This window comes from Candoia aspera, chromosome 7 (assembly GCF_035149785.1).
Source record: "Candoia aspera isolate rCanAsp1 chromosome 7, rCanAsp1.hap2, whole genome shotgun sequence".
NCBI classification, from domain to species: domain Eukaryota; kingdom Metazoa; phylum Chordata; class Lepidosauria; order Squamata; family Boidae; genus Candoia; species Candoia aspera.
The window spans coordinates 79,893,938-79,917,062 of NC_086159.1; the positions used below are offsets into that span (position 1 = coordinate 79,893,938).

Here is a 23,125-nt window from a genome sequence, read left to right on the forward strand (position 1 = left end):
TGTGCAGGAACAATCCAGGGGTTACTTTTCTCTCAGAAATCCTCCCAAAAGGACCTTCTGAGGAATGGAAGGGAATCCCTAGATTTGCTTTACTTGCTATAATTTGGAGATGAGGTTTTTCCCCCCTCAATGATAAAAAGTGATAACAGCAGCTGAGATAAGTTTTAGCACATCAGTTTTGTCTGTAATATGTTTCCCCGCAAAATTTCCCTCTGGTTCTCCGATTTTTTTTTCCTACTGAAAACATTCTGAAACCTATTTAAAATATCCAGGTGGGGCTGAAAAAGAACACTTGCCTGCATATGTAAATGTTCATGTACGGGATGCATTTCATACTAGTTATCTTGATATTTTTGTAGCATGGTTTTATTCACACAGGAAGGATATGACCACAAATTAATTAGTTTCCATAATTTGTGTAAGATGTGCTTGGAACACAAGTTTCACTGCAAAAGCCTTACAGAAAGGAGAAGATTGGAGACTGGACCATTTGCTCTATGAGGAAACGAGGAACATCCTTAAGGCTCTTTAGAGAGAAAAACACACCTGTCTCGAGCACCCATTCGGAATTTATTTCTGAATTGGCTGGATTGCGCTTTACATCTACAATCATACCCCCTCATTTGGTTGGGAGTAAATCCCTCCTCAAGAAACTTGGACTAATAATACCCCATAAGGATATGACCGCGGTCTGTACAGATCATGAATGGAATAGAGAAAAGAGACAGTGGTTTGTTCTTCTGACAGACATCTGGAAATTACAGTCACTCAGTAGGAGCAGTGTCCACAGGACAAGATGGAGGAAACAGGGTTGTGATTCAAGCCCCAGTAGTGCAACGTCTTGGGCTTTTTTGCCTGCGCGCGCACACACACACACACACACACACACGCACACCCTGGACGCTACTGCTCAATGCAACTTATCAAGAAAAGAGGAAAGGGAAAATCCTTCTGCATGATAAAATTATAGAATTCTTTATTTATGAATCCATTGTATTTTTCAGCTGCCCCGTAACAGTTGCTTTCTGGGTAGATTAAATGGATTAGAAATAAAACATACACAGTGCACTAGACTGACATGCCTGCTACTTTTAAAACTTCGAAAGCTATCCAGTAGCTTTTGGCTGATCCAACTTGCAAAGAAAATGCTGATCTAAGTGGACCTTCGGCCCGCCCAGCACTCTCTAAGGTTCACATCCCAATGCAGTGTGCCCTTTATTTTTTAATATGATACACATAACAAATACGGTACTATGTCCAGCCAGTAATAAATAAATGCAGAAAGCGCTTCTAGCCAGATTCTTTGTATTATACACATGCATTTTCGTTTGGCTGTTTTATAAATAAAAATCAAACGTGAGGTCACACTTTCCCATCTTCTGCTTGTACACTAAGTCAAACTTTTCATTCATCGAGACAGTGAAGATGTCTTTCCACAGCCCAATTCGTCCTGAGAGAGAGAAGATGGAAGGGAAAAAAAGGGAGGGAGAGAACAAATTAGGCTGATATAAAATGTAGAAGAACTTTCAGAGAAGCCTGCCACGTCACCCTGCAAATTACTGAAGAATCTTTCGGCCACTTTAAGTCCTGAAGTGAAATCCCCAGTACCAGAGCAGCAAAAACAGCCCAAAGGAAAGGTTTGCCCTTGGGGGTGTGGGAATTATACCTTTATCAATCAAAGGCTTGGACTCAAAACTTCCCACAATCCAGTTCTAACATGTGAAGATCTGATTGTTCTGCAGCAACAGCCAGGCCCTGCCCTCACCCCCCCCCCCTCCGTCACGCCTGTCTTGGCAGGTCCCACATCTTACCTATCAGGGCCCAGCTTCCATCTCTCCTGTCTGTTGACATCTCTGGAAACCAAGGAAGGGGAAGGTCAAAAAGGCCAGGGGGTGGCCCAACCACGTGATTGATGCCCTGCCCCTTTTTTTACACTACCTTGACTTTTTTGACCGCCCCCCCTTCCACAGAGGCCACTGCTGGAAACTATAACTAAGGCTGCATCGTGGTCTTCTGGTTAAGATCAAGCATTGCGTCTGTGCATAACTAAGACACCAGCTGGGTATTACGGCTGCCAACTCCAGGGACATTTGAAATGCACTGAACCACTTGCAGAAGAGCATGGAGATGGCCTTGAAGCCATTATGTAAACACCAGCTTAGCCCTGGAAGGGAGGAGAGGGTGAGGAAGAAACTCAAGCTAACGCTGCCTTGATTCTCTTGGGTATAAGGGCAGGGGGAGAGAAACTCTGTCTTTCCAGATCCAGTTATTATACCCTTGAACAGTGAAGCGGTGTTCCAGTGGTCCTTGTTGCTTCCTGCCTGGCATGTCTCGAAGGGCTGACACCACTTGAGAAAAACAACCAAGAGCTGGAAAATTCATGGGCCTGGAGGTAGGTAGCAAGGCACCAGCTTCCCTCTTTGCACTTTTTCTGATACCTGCTCTTAAGCTCATTAAGGCAAATATAAACCACACTAAGCCACAGCTGATGTGGAGATATCACAGCAGCGTTTGGATCTGATTTGCCATTTATATTCCCAAAACATGAGTTGCCATTGCAATAGGTTGCAAATATGGTATATTACTCTACTTTCTGGCAGCCATTCTGGACAGCTGGCCAAAGCGTCACCCACCTGGGTTCATTCACGATTTGATTCATGAAACTGATTTGGGAGGTGACAGGGAAGGAAGGAGAGCTAACCAAGAGCCGGTTTTCCCAGCAACTGAGGATGAGCTTCTGGGCAAAGATCAATAAGCTAAAAGGAAAACAAATCAAAATGAACAAAATAAAGCAAAATAAAACAGGAAAATGTACATGATAAACTAAGTTAAATTAAAAAGTTATACTGTCCAGTTTTTTTTAAAATCATGGAATTAAATTTATAGAAAAAGCCAGAAAAACACTTTGATGTTCAGGATGCGTTTGGAAGAAAGAAAAGAAAATCATTACAAATGTCAGAAAGATGAACAAAATTAAACAGGAAGCAAATATGTGCACAAAAAGCAGGCAATGGACAAACACAATGGATCTGAACACTCCGGGAGAAAATATCTAAGTTATATGGCATTCATTTTTGAGGTTAGTATAAGTTGCTCCAAAAATGGGGGGGGGGCATGCCTGTGTAATCAAATCCCCACCCCCTTTTATGTGCACTGCACCCACATAGACACTCCTGGAACCATGATTAGTCCTGCTGCACACGATCCCTGGGATTATTTCTGGTAAACTGGTTTTACAGATGTTTGTGGGAAAAACAAAAAAGTATTATGGATACACAAACCTCTTTTCCTCTCAAAGCAGTCGTTTCAAGTTTCAACCGTTATGAAAGGGTTCCCACATTCTGGAAAAGTTCTGAGCATAAAACAGCTCAATGTGAGCTTGAAATGGAACGATTCAAGCTTGAAACATTTCAAATTTGCAACCTTTTACTCAGCACCAATAAATAAGTAACCATGATAGTGAGGTCTCTGGCACAAACTAACTGAGACAGTGTATGGAGAAGACATGTAGCAGTCATTAGGAAATCATGAATTTAGCCCAGAACAAACAGGAACAGATGAGAAAGAAAATCAAGATAACCTCATTTTGACTCTTTTTGGTATAAAAGGGAGAGAGTGAAAACACGGTCAGGCTTTCAAGACTCAGTTACTACAGCCTGTCTCAATCAAGAAGAGTCCAGTATTCCTTAGGGCATCTCTTTCCCGACCTAGCCTACCTCAAAGGGCTGACACAGCAGCCGTTCAGTGAATTTTATACATGGAAGCCCTCTGATCACGTGGAAAAAGCAGCAATGGTTTAAAAGTTTAAAAGCAGAAGGGAGGCGCAAATTCACAGGGCAGCATCCTCACATCGACATCCATGTTCTAAATTTATGGCCCAAATCATGTCTTCAAAATATTGTAACCAATTATCGTTGAAAACGGACAACTACTACACACTCCACCTCCGGAAGCGCCATGAAAGTGGATTACCATCACACTCATTCCACTTGTGCAAAGCGCCAGACAGACATACCCCTGCCCACAGAAAGGGCGTCTGCGTTGCAGCACTGGTCAATGAGCTGGTGGCAATGCTCAACCATCGATTCCAGCTGTGCTTTGTCATAGGCAATGCCCAAGAACCTTGCTAGTTGTTCAACCATGGTTGCAAGATCCTGTGAAAAAAGAGGATATTGACCAGCAGAGAAGAAGAAACGGTCAAAAACAAGGGAGTTCAAAAAATATATTCCTCTTACCAGTAATTGCCACAAAAATATTGATACAGGGTTGGAAATTGCAACTTCACATACAGGTAGTCCTCACTTAACAACTGCAATTGGGACCGGAATTTAGGTCACTAAGCGATGCAGTAGTTAAGCGAAGCATCACATGACCAGACCCAATTTTACGACCATTTTTACTGTGGTCATTAACCAAATCAATGGTTCCCTATTGATTTCGCTTGTCGGAGCTGGCTGGGAAGATAGGAAATTGCGATCACTTGACCGCAGGACGCTGTAACCAGTCATAAATGTGAGCCGGTTGCCAAGCACCCAAATCACGATCACATGACTGCAGGGGTGGTGTGATGGTCATAACTTTGAGACAGGTCATAAGTAACTTTTTAGCCGTCATATCTCCGAACTGCCATTAACCAAATGGTCATTAAGCGAGGACTACTTGTATATCTTAAATCAGACGGAGCAACAGGGTCAGACTGAATAGGCGTATGGAGCACCCTGGATTCAATTCCCCAAAGGGCAGCAGGGCATAAACAGTACTTGTCTGCAGCCCTTTAAAGCAGCTCTGTCATTTCCTGAGCTCACAAGGCAGCTTCCGAATCAAGACTGAACCACCACATAGCTAGAATATGTGAAGGGGTCTTCTGAATGGTTTGCAAGAATTTTAGTGCCAAAACTTCCTGAAGTGTTCTGACCGTGAGTTGTCCTGTTTTAATCTCAGGAGGGTTATGCCAAGCAAGAACCTGTTCCAACTTCAGCTGAAGTTGCAACATTGGAAGTTCCCATTCCAACTCTACCAGAAGTGGTCTCAAAGACCACTTGCTGTCCCAACACCAAGACTGAGGCTGGAAGGTCCCTGGGCTGACAGAGGAACACTCCCACTGAAGTTGGAAAGGGGCTGCTTCAGACTGGCACATTTCACCTGTGTCCACTTTTGGAACTTTGACTGCCGATTCGTGAATATGGACATGGGATCACAGACAGCTGTGACGGCTAGAAAGCCCCATTACTTTGTCAATGCTCCCCAAACTGTGATGTCATCGACTTATGCGCACGTCTTCTATCCGCAAGTCAGAAGAGGAGCAAACAGCTGCTTTAGAGCCTCTCCCCAAAGAAATAACAAACAGGAACATCTGCAGCCTCTCTCCCATGGTCTTTGGTTGCTGAACTTTAGGGGGTTAGGAATGGCACACGGGCAACTGCCATTTCGTTGTGGAAGCAGCACCAGATTGAACAGGATTTCTTAACTAACCATGTGTCTTCTTCCTGCTCTTTGCTCCCTGTGCTAGAATTTTGTGTAGAATTTTTTTCCTTCCATTTACTGCATTTTTGTTTTTATAAACCAATCAAAGGCATTTTCATAAATTGCAAGTAATCACAACGATAATGAATCAAAATAACCATTCAAAAACAGCAGATTAACATGGAAGCGAAGCACAACCTATTAGAACAACTGAACAAGTCCAGAAGCTAAAATCAAAATTAAAATGCAGAAAGTTGTACCCTAAAAGTTTTAAAAAAGGATGGAAAAAACCATCAAATCATACACTTCATTTTATTTTGTTAAACTGATTAATTTATTTGCCTGATAGTTCAGGAACCAGCAGCTTACCAAACAAAAACTCCTGGCACTGAAAATCTTAAAACCTTATTGGATGGTGAACGATATTATTTAGCCAAGCTTAAATTTCAAAAGGGGACCACTCTCCCCCACCCTCTCCTCTGTCCCCTGCCAGGTTTGTGATCTTGCTTCAAAGGAACCAGGAAAAAAACCCCATCTGTTACAGGTTTGGGGGAAAGTCTTTGATATGCTTGGATTATTACCTTGTGCATATCTTCATATTTGAGAAAGAGCACATTGGAATCCATGTGATGTTGCCAAAATTCCTGGACATGTTCAAACCATGAACCATAACCTACTGTAGAGACAGGAAACACAACAGCTAATACCCAATAAAAAAAATATTATTGTGGTTGTTATTGGCCAAAGTTCCACTGGAATAAAAAACTCATTACATTGCATTTCCGTTTTTGCTTTGTTTTCAAAATGTGCCTGGTTTATTCCTAACAAAATCCAGCTGAAGAAAATAACTCCTGCTGGCTTTATTCGCACAATCACAGCATAACAAGATTATCTGAGACCATTCATGGGCTTCCAAGGAGGGTATGGTATCACGTGCATCACTGGGGTCAACTGTCAACTTGGTCTGGCTTTTCCCCCTTTCTAAAAGAAGAGAACGCACCATTCAGGCTTCCTTCCCCAGGGTGCGGTCTTCAACCCAAGTCAAGTTTGGGGGAGGCAATCTCTTTGTGCCTCAAGGAACCCCAATCCACTTTTTCCTGCCATCCGCCCAATGAGCTCCTCATTTGCAGTGGAGGAAGCGATCTGGAGCAGGATCAGAGGGCCTTGCAGGGGTCTTTCCTGCTCAGATCTACTGCTTGATCTGCAGAAGTTCACGGGGAGGGAGATTCTCCTGCACGAGATGATTGTTTCCTCATGAGGAAACAGTAACTGCAGCCAAGGGTCACCTTCTCAGGGGCATCTGAAGGAGAAGTCAAAATCTGCCAAATGGTGGACATGGTGCCGCAATCAAAGCCTCCCCTTTTGGACACGAGTGCATTATACAAAGCTGGCAGGGCTTTGATAGTGACATGGTGCCTGCCACCTTGCAGATGTTGACCCCAAGACACGCCTAAGCCTCTCCCAATGATTCTATGGCCCCTAAGGGTGTACATACCCAGCCACGCTTGCAATCTGCCACCCAACACTGCCTTCAGCTCTTATGCTGAAGAGGTTACCCTGCTAAGTCAGAGCACCTCGCGTCCCCAAAGCCCAGCGGGTCTCTCCCCTCATCCCTCAGATCATGGCTGGCTGGGGAATTCTGGGAGTTGAAGTCCGCCCATCTTAAAGTTGCTGAGGTTGAGGATCACTGCCTTACATGGCAAGGAATGCCACAAGGCACATACCCCGTGGTTCCCGCGTGATGCAAAACAGAGTCAAAGGCGTCGCCTATCAAAACAGACTGGAAATTCTTACGTTTATCGTTCATAAATCTCCGACAGAACTCCTGAAACGTTCCTCTGTAGCTCATAGTGCGCAGGGAGCGGTGAAACTGGTAATAAGACACGACCAGGTCTTTGGGGTTACGAGCCATATATATGATCTGGGGAGGTGAAAAGCAATTCATCGGGCAGGATGGGAAGGGCACTGCTCCTTCCCACCTCCCTAGGTCAGAAAAGCAGCTGCAGAGGGCAGGAAACGCAGACGGCCTGCGAGGGCTACCTTGGATTCCCCGCTGTGCAGGTCAGAAGGCAAGAAGCGGTACGGCAGGTGGCTTTTGATCAGGCGCGGAGACGTCAGTTCCTGCAACGTGCAGGGAAGAACATTAAGGCTCGTGGCTGTCAGAGACCAGCATCACCAAATGCACAAACTCGTCCCCACAGAAATGTAAAACAAAAAGAGGTAATTAAAGAACACTAAACAGATTGCGCTTCTTCTTGGTGGAGGAGCTGTGTGTATCTGGGAGAGCTGAAGCGTCTAAGCCAGCGTTCTTCGAACTTGGCAGCTTTAAGAGGTGTGGACTTCAACTCCCAGAATCCCCCAGCCAGCCAGAGTTGAAGTCCACAGCTCTTAAAGCTGCGAAGGTTGGGGAATGCTGGTCCAAGCTGCTGGGACAGCCATGGCATCTATTTCCATCTACTTCTTGACCCAAAGAAATAATATCATTTTCCCCCTTTTCCCCACTTCCCAGAACAGTTTAGAGCCAGGACTGAGCATCAGCCCATGTAAAAGAGCAGCGCACCCACACAAGTGTGATTGTCTCAGGGCCACCCAGCAGGAACACATTTGTACAAGTGACTTGGATGAGGGAGTTCGGGGACATTTATCAAATCTGCAGATGACACAAAGCCGGGAGGGGTGGTTTAATATTCTAGATCAGTGTTTCTCAACCTTGGCAACTTGAAGATGCATGGTCTTCAAGTTGCCACGGTTGAGAAACACTGATCTAGATAAAAGAAAAAAGACTGAAAAGGGTCTAAATAGGCTTGAGCTGTGGGCTGAAATGAATCTGATGGATTTAATGGGCAGAAGTGGAAAGTTTGGAACTGGGCAGGAAAAGGGTAAGGCACAGCCTGGCAGCAATACATGGGAAAGGGATCTGGGTATCCTTGCCAACCACAAGTCAATCATGAGCCAGCAGTGTGATGCAGCCACTTAAAAAGCAAATGCTATCTTGGGCTGCATTAACTGCAGCACAGAGTCCTGGTCATGGGAAGCAACTGTTCCTCTCAGCTCTGTCCTGGTCAGATCCCACTTGGAATTCAGGGTCTACAGTCCAAAAAAGTCACTTAGAAACTGGAGTTTAGAGAAGGGCTACAAAGATGGTGGAGGATCTGGAAATCAAGCCCTCTGAGGAATGGTTAAAGGAACCTGGTACACTTAGCTTTCAAAACAGACAGCTGAGGAGAGATGGGAAAGCAGTCTTCAAATACAGGTGCCATACAGAAGAGGACGCAGAGGACCGGGACGTGGTTGGTGGGTCCAAGAATCAACTGAGGGAGGTTCAGGTTTGACCTTCCTGACTGTACAACTGTCAGCCAGGAGAACATGCAGCTGTGTGATCCGCCGTGGCAGAGGACTTCGAACAGAGGAGGGAACAGCCATCTGGATTGGATAGATGGCCTCTAAGATCACTTAGAGTGATCTTAGTGAAAATTAATCTTCTTCCTGATCACACTTTGCAATCTAGGCTGACAATCCTGAACTGAATGTTTATTGGAGAGAAAGCACCATTGGACAGGACTGGGTTCACTTCTAAGGAAATGTGACTCACCTTTTTATTCATTTTCTAGTAAATTGAAAGGTCAAAGATCCCAAAGAAAAAATGTCTCCATTACGTAATGTCATTTTCAGAAGAAAAGGTTTTGCCTCTTATGGGAGGAACCTGGTTTCGTTATGTTTTCAATCCTGTTCTCTGACAAAGAAAAGTGACTCTCCTTATCTGTTAGAGTTTAAATTTTGAGTTTCCAGACCTAACCTCAGTGCCCACCTGAAACATTGGGAAGACATTTACCTATTCTTTTCTAACTTGTGCATTACTTCGATGCTTTTAATCTCTAAGAATTAAAATATCTGTCACGATTTAAATACAATTATTAAATTTTAGGCCATGAAGGGAGATTGAAAAATCTCAGTGCCGCAGCCGCCCTTAAACTCTGCCCTCTTAGAACATAATCATTGGGAGCTGAGCCTGACTCAAGGCGACCTGTCCTTTTGCTAAACCAGTGGCAGTGCTGGGTTGACTTTGGTTGACGTTGGAAAGCCAAGCTGGGCCACGCTTGGTTAATACTTGGAAGGAAGACCAACCAGGAAATCCCAGAGTTATAGACTAAACTGAGAAGTTGAAAAAATACTCTGGGGGGAGGCAACAGCAAACTCCTTCCATGTTGTTGTCAAGAAAACCACATGGAGGTGTCCACGGAGTCATCAGGAGCTGAGCTCAGTTCAAAAAAATCTCACCCTTTGAAAAGCAACCCCATCTCTACATCAGGCTGGAAAATCCATGGACCTTTGATGTAACACCCAACACCACCATTGCTTCCACCACCTCCCTAATTCCTCCTGACTTACAGGTATCACCACCCCATTCTGCGTTTCAGTGCAAAAATAAAAGAATTAGGAGTACTTATTCTTCACCATGTAGGTTCCATGATGACTGAGCCCTGCAAGAAACTGCCCTTTTCATAAAAGGTTTGGGACCCAAAAGGCCTATCCCTGCAAGATCAAACAATGAACAAAACCCCCTTCACTCTCTTTGCTACAGACTTCCTGCCTCCCCATACAGGCCTTGAAAGGTCCTCTTGCAACCACCCCTGAAGATCATAAGGGTGCATCAGGCCAAGTCTTCTAAGTTCCAGGCAAACATCTGGGATACTGTTCTTTCACGGTGAATGAGATTTGAAATTTAAGTCTCCCTCTTTGCTTACCGAGGTTAGCATAATCTTCAAAACAAATATTATGGAAGAGGAAGTAAAAATGAAGATTTAGGTTTAAACTTAAAAGACTTGGAGAGCTCTGTATTTTATCAAAATCTGGCAAAACAGGCCATGTGATTGGGGTAGGAATTTATTTTTCTTACCTTTGATAAAGTATGAAAGGGAGAGTGCATACTGAGAAGAAGTTAGAGCTGTCAGAAATGAGTGTGCCTTTAACAGCCAGTACATCAGACTTTCTCACCTCCAGAATTGCTGGAGTTCATGTCCCGTTGATCCGAGCCACAGCAACTGTACTGAAAAAGTCCCTGATCACAAGTGTACAGCCCCATAAAGCATGAAAGGCAACGGAAGGAATACAGCTGAGCCGAGTTCCTATTTCATTGCAACTGAAGCCTATAAAATAATAGGCCTAAATTGCAATCAAAATAAATTAGTTTTAATTCTTGAAAGCTGAGGAGTAATAGGAAATGATGACCTGTCAAATTTTAAATTTTGAGGCGCAGGCACGTTCCTTTTACACGTTACAGAAGTTCATTTGCAAAATCTGTTGTTTTTTTTAATCACTCCAATTTTGACATTCTGGTTCTCTCTGCAACAAGTAAAATTGTCTTTAGAACAAAAATTGTCAGAGGGGGTTCTGTTTGTTGAAACATGTAAGTTGTCTACCATCTGAAAGCATTAAAATTACAAAATTCATACAAGATGACTTATCCCAATACACTGAGGAATCAAACAGGGCTTGAAAACGAACACTCAGCCAAGCATCAATAACGTGATTCGAAAATCTTAACACAGTTCTGGAGGATTCAGCTGTACCTTGATAATGTCCAGACCAGGTTGAGGATATTCTAAGACTGGAAGCTGCTCATCTATGTTCATTAATCCAATTTCATCAGGATCAGCTCCTTGGCTCACGAGATACACCACTTCCTGCAATAAACTTGTGCCTGCAAATTATTGGGAAAAAAAAGAGTAAGACAAAAGACACAGCTTTCCAAGAAGGAGAAAGTTCTCCACTATCAGATGGTCAACACCATCTCCAGAGTTTCCTGCATCAGACAACAATGTACATTTCCCCAGCCTGGTCACCTCCAGATGTGATGAACTTCAAAACCCATAATTCCATTCTGAGTAGTCTTTGGATTATAGGAGAAAGCCCAACAGATTACCCAGTTGGAAAGTGTGCAGCAATGTTTTTGGAAAGGTACAGATGAGTAGGCATAAAGCAGGAACAATCTAGACCCAAATCAACTAGGTGTGATCTGGAATGAAAAAAAATAGTTTAAGCGGAAAAGAGCTGCAGTGTAAAGTATGTCAAAAGGATACAAAAGCAGCTGCTGACTGATATCTTATACCCTAACTGGTCACTTCAAAAATCAATATTCATGGCAACTCTTCTGCTCCATTTTACAGCCATAAAATATGCCATTTTAAAGACAGTGGGACGTGTCTCAATCAGCAGCATCACTGTTAATGAAGACACTTTTTTTTCCTATCTAAGATAAGATCTGAATGTCAATGAGACAGGGAAGAGCCAGCTGCACCTGAAGGTCTTCTACTGCCTTGGGCCTGTGCCATCACGGACACATCTCCTACAGTCCAGTCAGGGGAGAACATTCACACTTACCAAAAAGAGACAGAAGAATTATCATTTTAAAGTCTGTGATGTGGGGGGAGGCTTGTTAGATGCCAACATCCTAACCCAGGGTCTGGAGGCTGTCTGGATGGGGAGGAGCAGATTCAGACTCAATCCTGCTGAGATCGAATGGCGGTAGCTGTTGGGACCCCTAGATCTGGGAATGTGGATGGGGTGGCACTTCCCCATTTGAGACAAGTGCATCACTTGGGGGTCCTTCTGGACTCATAGCTGTGGGCAGGAGAGCATTCGCCTTGTATGCCAGCTGTACCCTTTCCACAACAGGAGGCCCTTCAGACAGTCACTCAGGCTGTAGTCACCTCACAACTGGACTGCTGCAATTAGCTGTACATTGGGCTGCCCTTGAAAATCACCCAGCGGTTACAGCTGTTCAAAATGCAGAGGTACAGGCAGCGATGGGTGCACCTCGAATCATGCATGCGTCATCAATGCTCTGCAAGCTTTAATGGTTGCCCTTTGGCTTCCAGGAGCAATTCAAGGTGTTGGTTATCACCTAGAAAGCCCTTCCTGGCACAGGGCCTGGTGATTTGAGGGGCCCCATCTCTTGTGGCTTCTGCCCATCCGGTAAGATCCAGCAGTGTGGGGTCCCTCTGGGTCCTTCCAATTAAATGCTTCAGAGTGTGTTGGAATGTTTACCTAGCTCCTGTCTGCTTCTCCTTTTCCCCACCACAGTGGCGGGAGATAAGCTGTCTTGAGAGAATGTAGCTGGCTCAAAATCACCCAAGGAGCTCCACCATGCAGTGGGGATTGCACTTCATGCCCCTCCATGCTCTTCTATGAACACCCACTACATTCAAAACACACACACTCTCTCCCCTTTGCAGTGCTCTGGTCCTTTGCTGCCCTTCCTCTATAGCCAGAAGGTCAAGAAGAAGGGTAAGCAGACAGACAAGGAGGGAGGGAGGGGAGGAAATCCTGGCTTGAGTGGAGGAGGAGGAGGAGGGGAGGGAGGAAGCAGGACCTGACCCTGAGTTGGAGGTTGGGGGAGAGGGAACAAGGCAGAGGGATGGATCCTGGACCAGACCAGGGCTGGTGACACGGAGAAAAGCAGGAGAGTGAGTGGGAAGGCAGAAAGGTGATGGAACTGGGGAAAACGGAGTGGCTGGACACCGAGAGGGACCAAGTGGGTGGAAAGTAAAAGCAGAGCCATAGGAGGAGGAAGCTGAAAGCCAGAAGAGCAAGTGACGTGAAGGTGGAGTGGAAGACAGGTTCAGAAAGAGGCGAAGGCTGGCTGAAAGCAGAGTGGAGGGGTGTGGCGAGGTTGCTCTGGCTTCTTTAAAAATCGACCACCAGTCTCAGATTTCTTAGCTTTTTTGGACCCTTGGCCAGCTGTGAGGTCCAAGTGAATGCAGAAAACACTGGATGGACAATTACCCACCTCCACACAGATACTACCATGATTTGTGTTCATCAGTGCATATTATCAGTTGCGTGAATATTGATGAAGCACATGAATTATTCAGCTCCAGCATCAGAAGATGGCCATCTACACTGCTATTATTTCATTTGTTTGCTTTGCACCGTCATGAACCTTTTATAATTTGTACAGTTCGCTTTCGGGAAAACGGAGGAGATTAAGGGCCGGTGGAGAAGTCTCAGAGCGGGGAGCAGGATTAGCAATTGCCTAACTTCAGGCTTCCAGAACTGTTGGGCTGCCTGCAACTCCCTCTGTTCCTGCAGGGAAGCCGAGAGCATTTGCAGCTCTTCCACTTGGAAGGAGGCATGAAACAGAGGAAGATCATGCATGGCATAGATAATGTCGGAAAAGGCTTCTCCTCCCTCTCCCTGCCTCGGGCTCATCCGCTGACACCAACTGCAGAGAAGTTCAGAAGCAATAAGATCTTTCTGTTTACACAGCCCACAGTTCGGCCGTGGAATTTGCCACCAGCAGCTGTGGTCACAGCAGCCGGTTGAAATAAAAAAGAGGGCTGGACAAGTTCGTGGAAGATCAACCCACCCACAGCTTTTAATATTTATTTCCTTCTGATGGACTTCATGCTCCTGGTCAGGCGTGTGAGGTTCTGAAACGTATCCAGTTGACCACAGAGTGACAAAGAAGGCTGGACTAAGCGGGCCATCCAACCGGTTACGTTCTTGTAGTCTCTATCCATTCAGGTATGGATCTGCCAAAATGAACTTCTGGGTCCAGCAGCAGAGAGTTCACCTGAAGGAAGACATCTGAGCCAATGTCAGCTTCAGCTTAAAGAGGCCTGGGTTCCAGTCTTCCCTAAGCCACAAGAAGCCCAGGGATACCTTGAAGTGCTCACTCCCCACTGTGTTTATCTAATTAGTTTGCTAGGGAAATACGTAAAATAGTATAATTGCATACAGGTGCCCAAGCTCCTTGCAGTCAGGACAAGATGAGGATGCATCGTCATCATCATCATCAAGCAGACGTGGTCCAAATCTAAGGTCTGCTACTTGGCCTCAGCACCACTCTGGCTAAAGACTGATCCTCCATCACATCCTTGTGTTGTTTGCTCCTTCCTGCCCAGGACAAAGTGTTTGTTAACTGCTTTCGAGAGGCTAGAGAGGCGCCGGCAGAGCCTCCCTCTTCATTATGCCAACTGTGGTGGGACGGAAGCCCAGGCAGAAACCAGTGGGAGGAGGCAGCTGAGAAACTCCCCCCTCTCGTCTGCTGCTTTATTCATGCAGGGGGAAAAGGCTGTTCAGTGGCCTTTGGCATCTCTAACCTTGCGTGGAACTGACGACCAAGGTCAGTCTTCACCCGTCAGACTTCCTTAGCCACATGCAGACTCTGCTTGAAATGAAAACTGCTGACCAAAATTTGCATCAGCTGGAGGCAATGTGGACTTCTTAATGTCTTCTCTTCCAGTCAGGGGCATCCGCAGAGTGTGTGCAATGCACATAAAAAACAGGCAGAGCTTCAATCACACCATCACAATCGCTGCCACCTTGACTTTTTGACCACGCCCTGCTCTTCAGTGGAAAATTGCTCTATGCTGAAGGTGGTTTTATCCCAGCTTAGAAAAGATGCAAGTACCTATTAATGTCTTCATGTCTTGCTTGGGAAAACACAGAACTGGGGGCAATTTCCTGCACTGGTACACTATCCCAAAGGATGGGGGTCCCTTTCATCAGGCAAAGCTTCCCTTAAGTCCCTCTCAACTCCTGGGAGGATGCCCAAGGGGCAGGTCAACATCTGCAAGACGGCAGGCCTCACCTCACAATTGTGTGTGCAGACTAGCCGATGCCTCTCCCACACTGCAGATACCCACAACTCCTGGCAACTTTGTAGACACAACCGTGCAATTTGCTGGGCCACAGCACAAAAGTGATTTGCTACTGATTTTTTTCTGGGATATTTTTGACTTCCCAGCCTAGCCTATAGTCCTGATTTCCTCGTGGTCTCCCATCCAAGTACTAATCCTTCTTAGCTTCATAAATCAGCCAAGGTTGATTTGATTCTGCTTCTTCAGAAACACAGCGTCAATGTCCTGCATGAAACAAGGCCCCCCCAGTACCCTGCTGCTTCTCACCAGGAACAGGGTCTACTCCGCCTCTCCCAGCACAGCCCTGGCCCTGGCCCATTTATCTTTTGAGCCTTCAAGTCACTCTTGACTCCCAGTGACTGCCTGGGCTGCCGTTTTCTTGACAAGATTTTTGGAAATGGTTTGCCTGGCCACCTCCTTCCCGGGGCTGAGAGTGGGGGACTGGCCCAAGGTTACCCAGCTGGCTTTGTGCCCAAGGCAGGACTAGAACTCACCACCTCCTGGTTTCTTCCCTGGTGCCTTACCCATTACTGGCTCTCAGTCATCAAGGTCCTGTGTTCTTACTATTTGCTTAGATGCAGCAAGTAGAATTTTCTTGCAAGAACACTCACAGTAGCTACACAGCCAGGTTTAAATAAAAAAGTTCAGAACCACTGTAACGGGCCATGAGCAAGTGGTCCAGGGAACCAGGGAGCAACCGCCTGCATTCCTTTCTCAAGGGACGGCTGTGTCTGCACAATCTGTAAACCTCAAAGTATGGTAAAAAGTGCACAGTAACCTGTAAACCCAAACCAAACTGTATTACGTTATAGTGCGCTTCTGTATGAATCTAGGCATCACACTAAGCCACAATATAGATTGCTTGTTTTACCTGAGCATGTTATGCAAGCATGGGCCCCAGTGGTTTCTAAAGTATGGCTTAAGCTTTAGCACATTGTGGTAAAGCTTTACCATACTCTGGTAGACCTCTGGAGTAAGTGAGAGTGAGTCTGAACTCTCTACAACAGTTTCTCAACCTCGGCAACTTTCAGACGTGTGGACTTCAGCTCCCAGAATTCCCCAGCCGTCCATGCTGGCTTGGGAATTCTGGGAGCTGAAGTCCACACGTCTGAAAGTTGCTGAGGTTGAGAAACACTGCTCTACAATGTGGCTGCCCATCAGATATTTGAAGAGAGCTATCATGTCCCCTCTCAACCTTCTCTTCTGCAAGCTGAACAGACTTAGGTCTTTCCACCATTCCTTGCAGGACCTGGATTCCAGTCCTTTCACCATCTGGACTTGCTTCAGTTTATCTTTGTCTTTTTTAATCTGGGGTGTGCGGAACTGAACGCAATACTCCAAAAGAGGCCTGGCCAAGGCAGAGTAGAACGGGATTGTCACTTCCCTCAGCCTGGACCCTATGCTCCTCTTGATGCTCCTCAAGATGTCCTTGGCCTCCTTTGCAGCTGCGTTACACTCTTGGGACATGTTCACCCGTGATCCACTGGTACACCTAAGTCCTTCTCTCATGTGCTGCTCTGGAGCCAGATTTCTCCCATACTGTCCATGTTTCTTTCATTTTTCTTCCCTAGATCCATGACTTCATATTTCTCCCTGTTAAATTCCTTCTATTTGTTTCTGCCCACTGTTCTACCCTAAGTCTTTCTGATTTTTTTCTGTCTCCTCCCAAGTATTAGCCAACCGTCCTGGCTTATACATATAACGTTGCAAAATGTGGATTCAGAACTTTGCTTATATGGCTTAAACCAGTTCCAAACAAGGCCACACTAGGTCAGACTTGAAGTAAGGTTTCCCTTAGCATGAAGTACATTTTCAAAAGTGATGACATTCCTGAACTTTAACATTTCAACATCAGGCCAGTGAATCCTGCATTTAAAAGTTCCTCCGCAGTCAAAGAAACAGCCTGCGTATAATCCCATGGCACTATAAATATTCCTCAGAATGAAATTCTAGGTACACCAGCATGAGATCACGGCTTGACCAAGTATACACCTGAATAAAGGTAAATTCATTATCCTAAAATAAGCCATATCACGGTTTGCGGGGGTTGGGGTTTAGCACGTAAGAACTCAGCAATTGTGGTTTCCTAAATCACAGTTCATATCCTAAGGTATAACTCGACCCAAGCTGCAGCTTCTTAAGCAACCCAAGAACAAGGGAGAGATGCAAAGTGAGTCTAAATTTACAGTAGATAAAGAATGGCTGCAGTTTATAAAGCGATTTTCTCTGAAGCTTGGGGGAAATCAAGTACAGCTTTTAGTACTGGCAGCAGGTCATAAATATTTCAGATGTGGAACTGCAGAAAGCAATAAAGAGGCAGCCTGCTGGTCTAGCCTGGCTTTTGCACACTACTGTAGCTTCTCTTCCACATTCAGTTAAACCTTTGCCCAGGATCCGGGAAAATTCTTCACAGCAAAAGAGACTGGATGCTAGAATAAGCAGATGCAAACAAACATATAGATGTGAAATGTCGGGCCTTCAAGCCATCCTTTTTTTCCTGCAGCACTGCTGTGCTGTGGGACAATCCGTTCAGTCTCTCAGTGTACAACTGACTCCTCTGAGAAGGAATTGGCTGGATCCACGCCTAACGCTCAGTCACAAACTGTGATTTATCAGCTGCAGTGCCTCAGTCAACGTATCAGATAAAGCCATCTGACAGTTTAAATGTTTTGCGTAAGCATAACTACTCCGGGTGGACCAGTCAATGATGTTTCTCATGAACACCCTTGCCCTTTCAGCCCCTTAGGATTTCATGTGGTCTGAAGAATTAGCCTTCGTGATGCTTCAACCATTCTAAAGTTTCATACTGGTTGGAGAAGGCAGAAGACATGACTCACAGGTGTTCACTGGTCCCTGAGTTGGATCATTTTTTTAAAAATCCAAAAATATCAATGGCACTCCAATATTCTTGACCATCTCCTCCAACCTGATGTTCCCCTGACAGGATGGACTCCAGGTTACATGACTTTCAGCCAATACATCTGGAGGTCATTAAATCCAGAGAGACAACATGGAACAGTGGGAGAGACGCATGGAGCTCCTCTTACCCACAGCCGTCTTCCTGCCCTGGATTTGGAGACCTAGTGCTGAGTTTAACTTCTTGGGAACAGCGTGTTCTCCTGCTTTACCAAGCAGCTTTTTCAGATCGTGCACTACCACACAGTGAGCAGCTTTCTATAAACCATTCTTGCAATCTGACATAAGCAAACAGGGCAAATTAAAATAAACAAACATGAATTTAACAGAGCAATACGGGACCCTCCAGGTGGCATCTAATTCTGACACCCATCAGCTGCAGCCATCACACCCAAAGGTGAGCAACAATGGGAATGATAGTCTTACAACTTCTAGAACACATCAGAGTGCAGAGCCCAGGCAAGGAGAACGTGGCTTTCCAAGGTCGTTCAATCAACTGATGGGGGAGGCTGGCCTGAAACTACACCTTCTTTGCTCCCAGCTGGGTCTCTTAGCTGTTCTCCCACTTCATCTCTGGGACATTGAGGGAAAGGAATGCACAATGTAAAGTCATCACCTTCAGCTTCTCCTCTCTTCCTAATATATTAGCTACGGCTTACACAGTTAAAAGGAAAACACTGAATAAAATAAGGTCACTGCAAGCACTTACTTCATTAGAAGCAAATGTGCATGTTGGAGGGAGCTAATCAGCCATCTAGATATCTGGTTTTCTTGTTAGGGTGCATTTTCATAATATTTTGTATATATACAAATATAGGTAGACTGCCCACATTATTTTTCCTATCCCCTTTCCCGCTTTTTATAAACTGAATCATAGAACTGCAGAGTTGGAAGGGACCACAAGGATCATCTAGTCCAACCTCTGCAATGTGCAGGAAAACCAATTAACCCATCCAGGAGAGGTGGCTGTTCATCCGCTTCTTAAAAACTTCCAGAGGTAGGGAACCCACAACCTCCATAAGTAGATTGTTGCATTCTTGTTCAGATCCTACCATCAAAAAGTTTTCCTTAGATTTAAATCTAGCTGGCTGTCCTAGTTTCTGTGCCATGAAAAATAATTCTTGGCCATCTACACTGTAGCTTCCTTTTATGTACCTGAACACTGCAATCCCATCTCCCATTCTTCAAGACTGAATATTCCAAGATCTTTCAGCCGGCCCTTACGGGGCATGTCCTCAGGCTTCTGTATCATCTGCATTGGCCTCCTTGGAATATCTCTAACCTGTTAATACCTTTCTGGAAATGTGGTGCCCAGAATCACATACAGGACTCCAGGTGCATCTCACCAGTGCCGAGTAAGGAGAAATAATGACTTCGTCAAGCTTGATGAAAAATACTGGGGATCCCAAAAACTTGCACATCCTTTTGGGGACAATTTTTAGTCCTAATAAGGTGCTGTCCAATGGTAGACAGCAAAATACGCCACCTTTTCGACAACAACTCACTTGTATTATCAATTCCTAGGACTTGAACTCTACATCCAATTTAGAACTCAATGACAGAACACATCCTTTGCCCACAGAAGAACCCAAGCTCAATGCTCGCTATCCAAGCAAGGAAAAATGCTTGCCAGAAGAGAGCCACTCTCAAAAAGGGTGTGGCTTAATTGATCTATGACCTAGCTGTGCACAGAGCACCCTTCTAGGTTCCAATGTACTTTACAAAAGCTCCTGATTCAGCCAGAGAGCTCTGCATCCCAGAGACATTTCCGGATGCCCGTATGGGTCCAGTTTGGGGGCAGCCAACTCTTGCTCATTTTGAAAAGCTGAGCAGGGTCAGGCCTGGATGGAAGATTACCAGGAAATTTCAGGACTGTACCTTGGACTGGGAAGTAAATTTTTTTTAAAAAAATGGAAGAAGGCAATGGCAAGCTGGTTCCATACTTTGGCAAGAAAACTGTATCCCTGAAGTCCCCAGGAGTCAAGGTCAACATGGTTAAGGAGACATGGCTCCAGATTTGCTGCCTTCTCCATCTACAGGGCTTAGCTGGGTTCCAAAGAGCTGTGGACCCCAAGAGAGTGGTGCCTTTAATGGGGATGTGGGATGTGTATCTGCCTTCTACCCAGGGCTACTAACTGTTATGAAGTCTGGACTAAGAGTGGATGAGGATGGGCCTCGGCCTGATTCAGCCAAGCTACTCTTACCTTAGTCATGTGCAGGATCAGCTGGATCTGAGCCTACAAGAGCTTTACTTAACTGGAGGCCCTCCAGTGCACTGAGATTACAGCTCATCCTGGTGCTGGCATCCATCAGGCAGGGAGCATTGTGTGCAACTTCAAGCATGTTATGCCACAGAGAGTTAACCCAAATGGACTTCTGTGCCATTTCCTGGAATCATTCTGCCCATTATTACCCAAATTCCCCTAGGAGAATCTGCTTGGAGACAAGGTAGGCAGCACTGTAAATATGGATTGGTCCACGTGTCCAATTAGACGGACTATTTCCTGCCTGCTTTGGAATAACCTTGTTTTGTTCTTTGTTTTATCGTAGCGGCCTCCTCATCTTGTTGTTCTCTTGTAGCCTCAGCATCTGGAACACGTCAGCAGGACGGGAAGACTGAGAAGACGGGAAGACTGAAGACTGCAACCTTAAGCAGGAAAGGATCACTGGTGTCTCCCTTTACAACATCCACCGGGACCAGTCCACCTTTGCATCACCTGCCTTCTCCCTCAGGTCTCCTGGTGACTCGCTTGCCACTGTTTTCCTCCAAGCTGGGCCTTCCCTATCTAGCTGACAGTCCTGGAATTGCCGGGGGTCTCCTTTCAAGTATGAACCAGGCCTGATTCTGTGTAGCAATGTTTCTCAACCTTAGCAACTTTAAGGTGTGTGGACTTCAACTCCCAGAATTCCCTAACCAGGCTGGCTAGGGAATCCTGGGAGTTGAAGTCCACACACCTTAAAGTTGCTAAGGTTGAGAAACACTGCTGAATAGCTTCTGGGCCTAGATAAGGCTGGCCAGCTGCTCCACCTGCACTCAGCTGTGTTGACAGCCCAGAGAAAATAATCCCTCTGTGATCACGTCTGCTGATCTGAAAGTAAGCCCTTCCTCTGCCATCCAGGGTTACTTCCCACTAAAAAGGCCTCCCTGACATTAATGCTTTCAATCGGAGATACAGAAAACAATTCTGTTTTCAAAATTTTCCAATGCATGCCAATGCAGAACTTTGTCTCAGCCTACAGGTTTTAGGTAAGGGGGGGGGGAATCATTTGCAATGTACATGTTCAACCATCCTAGTTCCAGGCCCTGAAATGGGCATCTCTGCTAGCAGGCCCATCCCCACGACTGCCTATACCTCATCCTTGGCCCAGCACAGTTAGGATCTCAGAGGACATAAGCCAGAGAGGAGGCACCCGCAAGAGGCTCTGATAGGAGAAGGGGCCCATGTAAGTCACCTTGAACTCGGCAAGGAAAAGTGGAACATACATGTGGGAAATTATTATTATTATTTTAATTGCTGTTACTAATAAGGAGGACCACAGTAACGGCAGATAATTCCCGTAAAGGGCAACCCAACCCCCAGCCCAGCGCCCCATCGCGATGCTTTGGTGGGAATCAGGAGCAAACCCGCCCCCGCTCTTCCCAGGCCAAGAAGCAGCGGCCACAGACAGCCAGGCCACGCTCCTTCTTGCTGGCCGCCTCATTACCTGGCCGGGGGGGGGGGGGGGCTGAACCCACTGCCCCCCCACCCCGGCGGCTTCCAGGGGGAAAGCAGGAGCGCAATCAGGGCTCCGCACTGGAGTCGGGAGGACGAGGGGGGAAAGCCGGCGGGAGGGAGCCATGCGAGGAAAACAGGCGGTCCCCGGAGGCGTCGGGGGGAGAGGGCGGAGAGGACGGGGACTCCCTCCCCTCCCGCCGCGCAGCCCCGTCTCCCACCTGACTTGGGGTAGGTGACAATCCAGACGTCGCTGTCTCGCACGGGGAAATTGGCGATCTCCTCCATCTTCCCCCGGCAGAAGGGCGGCAGGCGCACGCCGTTGTACTCGAAGTACTTGCTCTCGAACTCCCCGGGCGTGCTGGGGGTCTCGCACTCGCTCTCCGCCATCCTCCCGCCCGCCCGCGGAGCCCAGCCGGGAGCCAGCTGCTGCAAGGGCGCGCCCGCGGGGCCGCTGACTTCCGGCGCCCAGGAGAGGCCCGCGCTCGCCCGCCTGCTCGCCCGCCCGCCTGCGCGCAGCTGGTGCCGGCTCTGGGCGGCGGCGGCGGCGGCGTTCCGCGCGGCGGGCAGAGCAGGGACCGGCCGCCAGCGAATGGGCTCCGGGGGCGATGACGTAATGCGGCGTCGCTCCAGCGGCGGCGAGGAGGAGGGATGCAGCCGCCGCCGCCGCCGCCCAGCCCAGCCCGCCCGGTTAACCCTCGGCGTGCCTGCGCCTCCCTCTCTGCGCGCCCGTGCCCTCCCGCCCGCCGGTCCGCGCAAGGTCGCGCGGGGCCGGGGCCAGCAGGGGCTGCCGGTGGAGGCGGGCTCGGGGGAAGCGGCTTCCTTCGGGAGGCGCTCAGGAGCGGCCCGCGGAGCAGCCGGGTGCGCGTCGGCTGGGCTCCCCGCGGAGCGCAGATGCAGCTGCGAACCGGGCCGAGCGTGCTCTTGTGGGCGCAGGCAGCCCCGGCGTGGCCGCAGATCCCGGGTCACCGCGCGAATCCTCCGAGGGAGCAACGGGCCATTCTGGCTCTCTGACCAACGCGCTTGGATTATGCAGTGGTGCGGACGCACCTTGGTGCCAGTCACGCTTTACAGCCCATCCTCCTGATCCTTGTGTAGTCCCACAGTTGATTGTGTTGTAAAACCAACGAAATGAATTCCACCCATACAAAATGAAGAGTTCAGGAGCTGAGCTTTCTCTGCAAAAAGGGATAGGAAGTTTTTTCACTGGATCTCCTGGTGGTCTCCCATCTAAATATATTACCAAGTCTGACACTGCTTAGCTTTGGGGGATCAGCTAAACATCAGACAAAAAGGTAACCAAAGTTAGAAGGAGACCAGCTTCCCAGGTTGCACAAATGCAACGGTTTTGAGTCTTTAATTGAACTGGTTCTGGGAACACAGGCACTT

General features: G+C 46.9%; 1 protein-coding gene across 2 annotated transcripts; it reads right to left on the bottom strand.

Moving 5' to 3' along the window:
• Positions 1 to 949: 949 nt before the first annotated feature.
• SULT4A1 (sulfotransferase family 4A member 1) lies at positions 950 to 22,218 on the bottom strand. 2 transcript variants are annotated; one of them, XR_010068298.1, is made up of 8 exons: positions 21,958 to 22,217; positions 11,034 to 11,164; positions 7,504 to 7,584; positions 7,258 to 7,384; positions 6,045 to 6,139; positions 4,016 to 4,154; positions 2,634 to 2,756; positions 1,289 to 1,450 (listed from the first exon to the last, which is right to left on the bottom strand). XR_010068298.1 is itself a non-coding variant. In XM_063308260.1 (7 exons), exons 1-7 carry the CDS (start codon positions 22,124 to 22,126, stop codon positions 1,338 to 1,340), a joined length of 855 nt encoding a protein of 284 aa, XP_063164330.1. In that variant the 5' UTR covers positions 22,127 to 22,218; the 3' UTR covers positions 950 to 1,337. The 2 variants fall into 2 exon arrangements, 1 of the variants encoding a protein (XP_063164330.1); XM_063308260.1 differs by lacking the exon at positions 2,634 to 2,756 and having other exon boundaries at positions 950 to 1,450; positions 21,958 to 22,218.
• Positions 22,219 to 23,125: the final 907 nt, after the last annotated feature.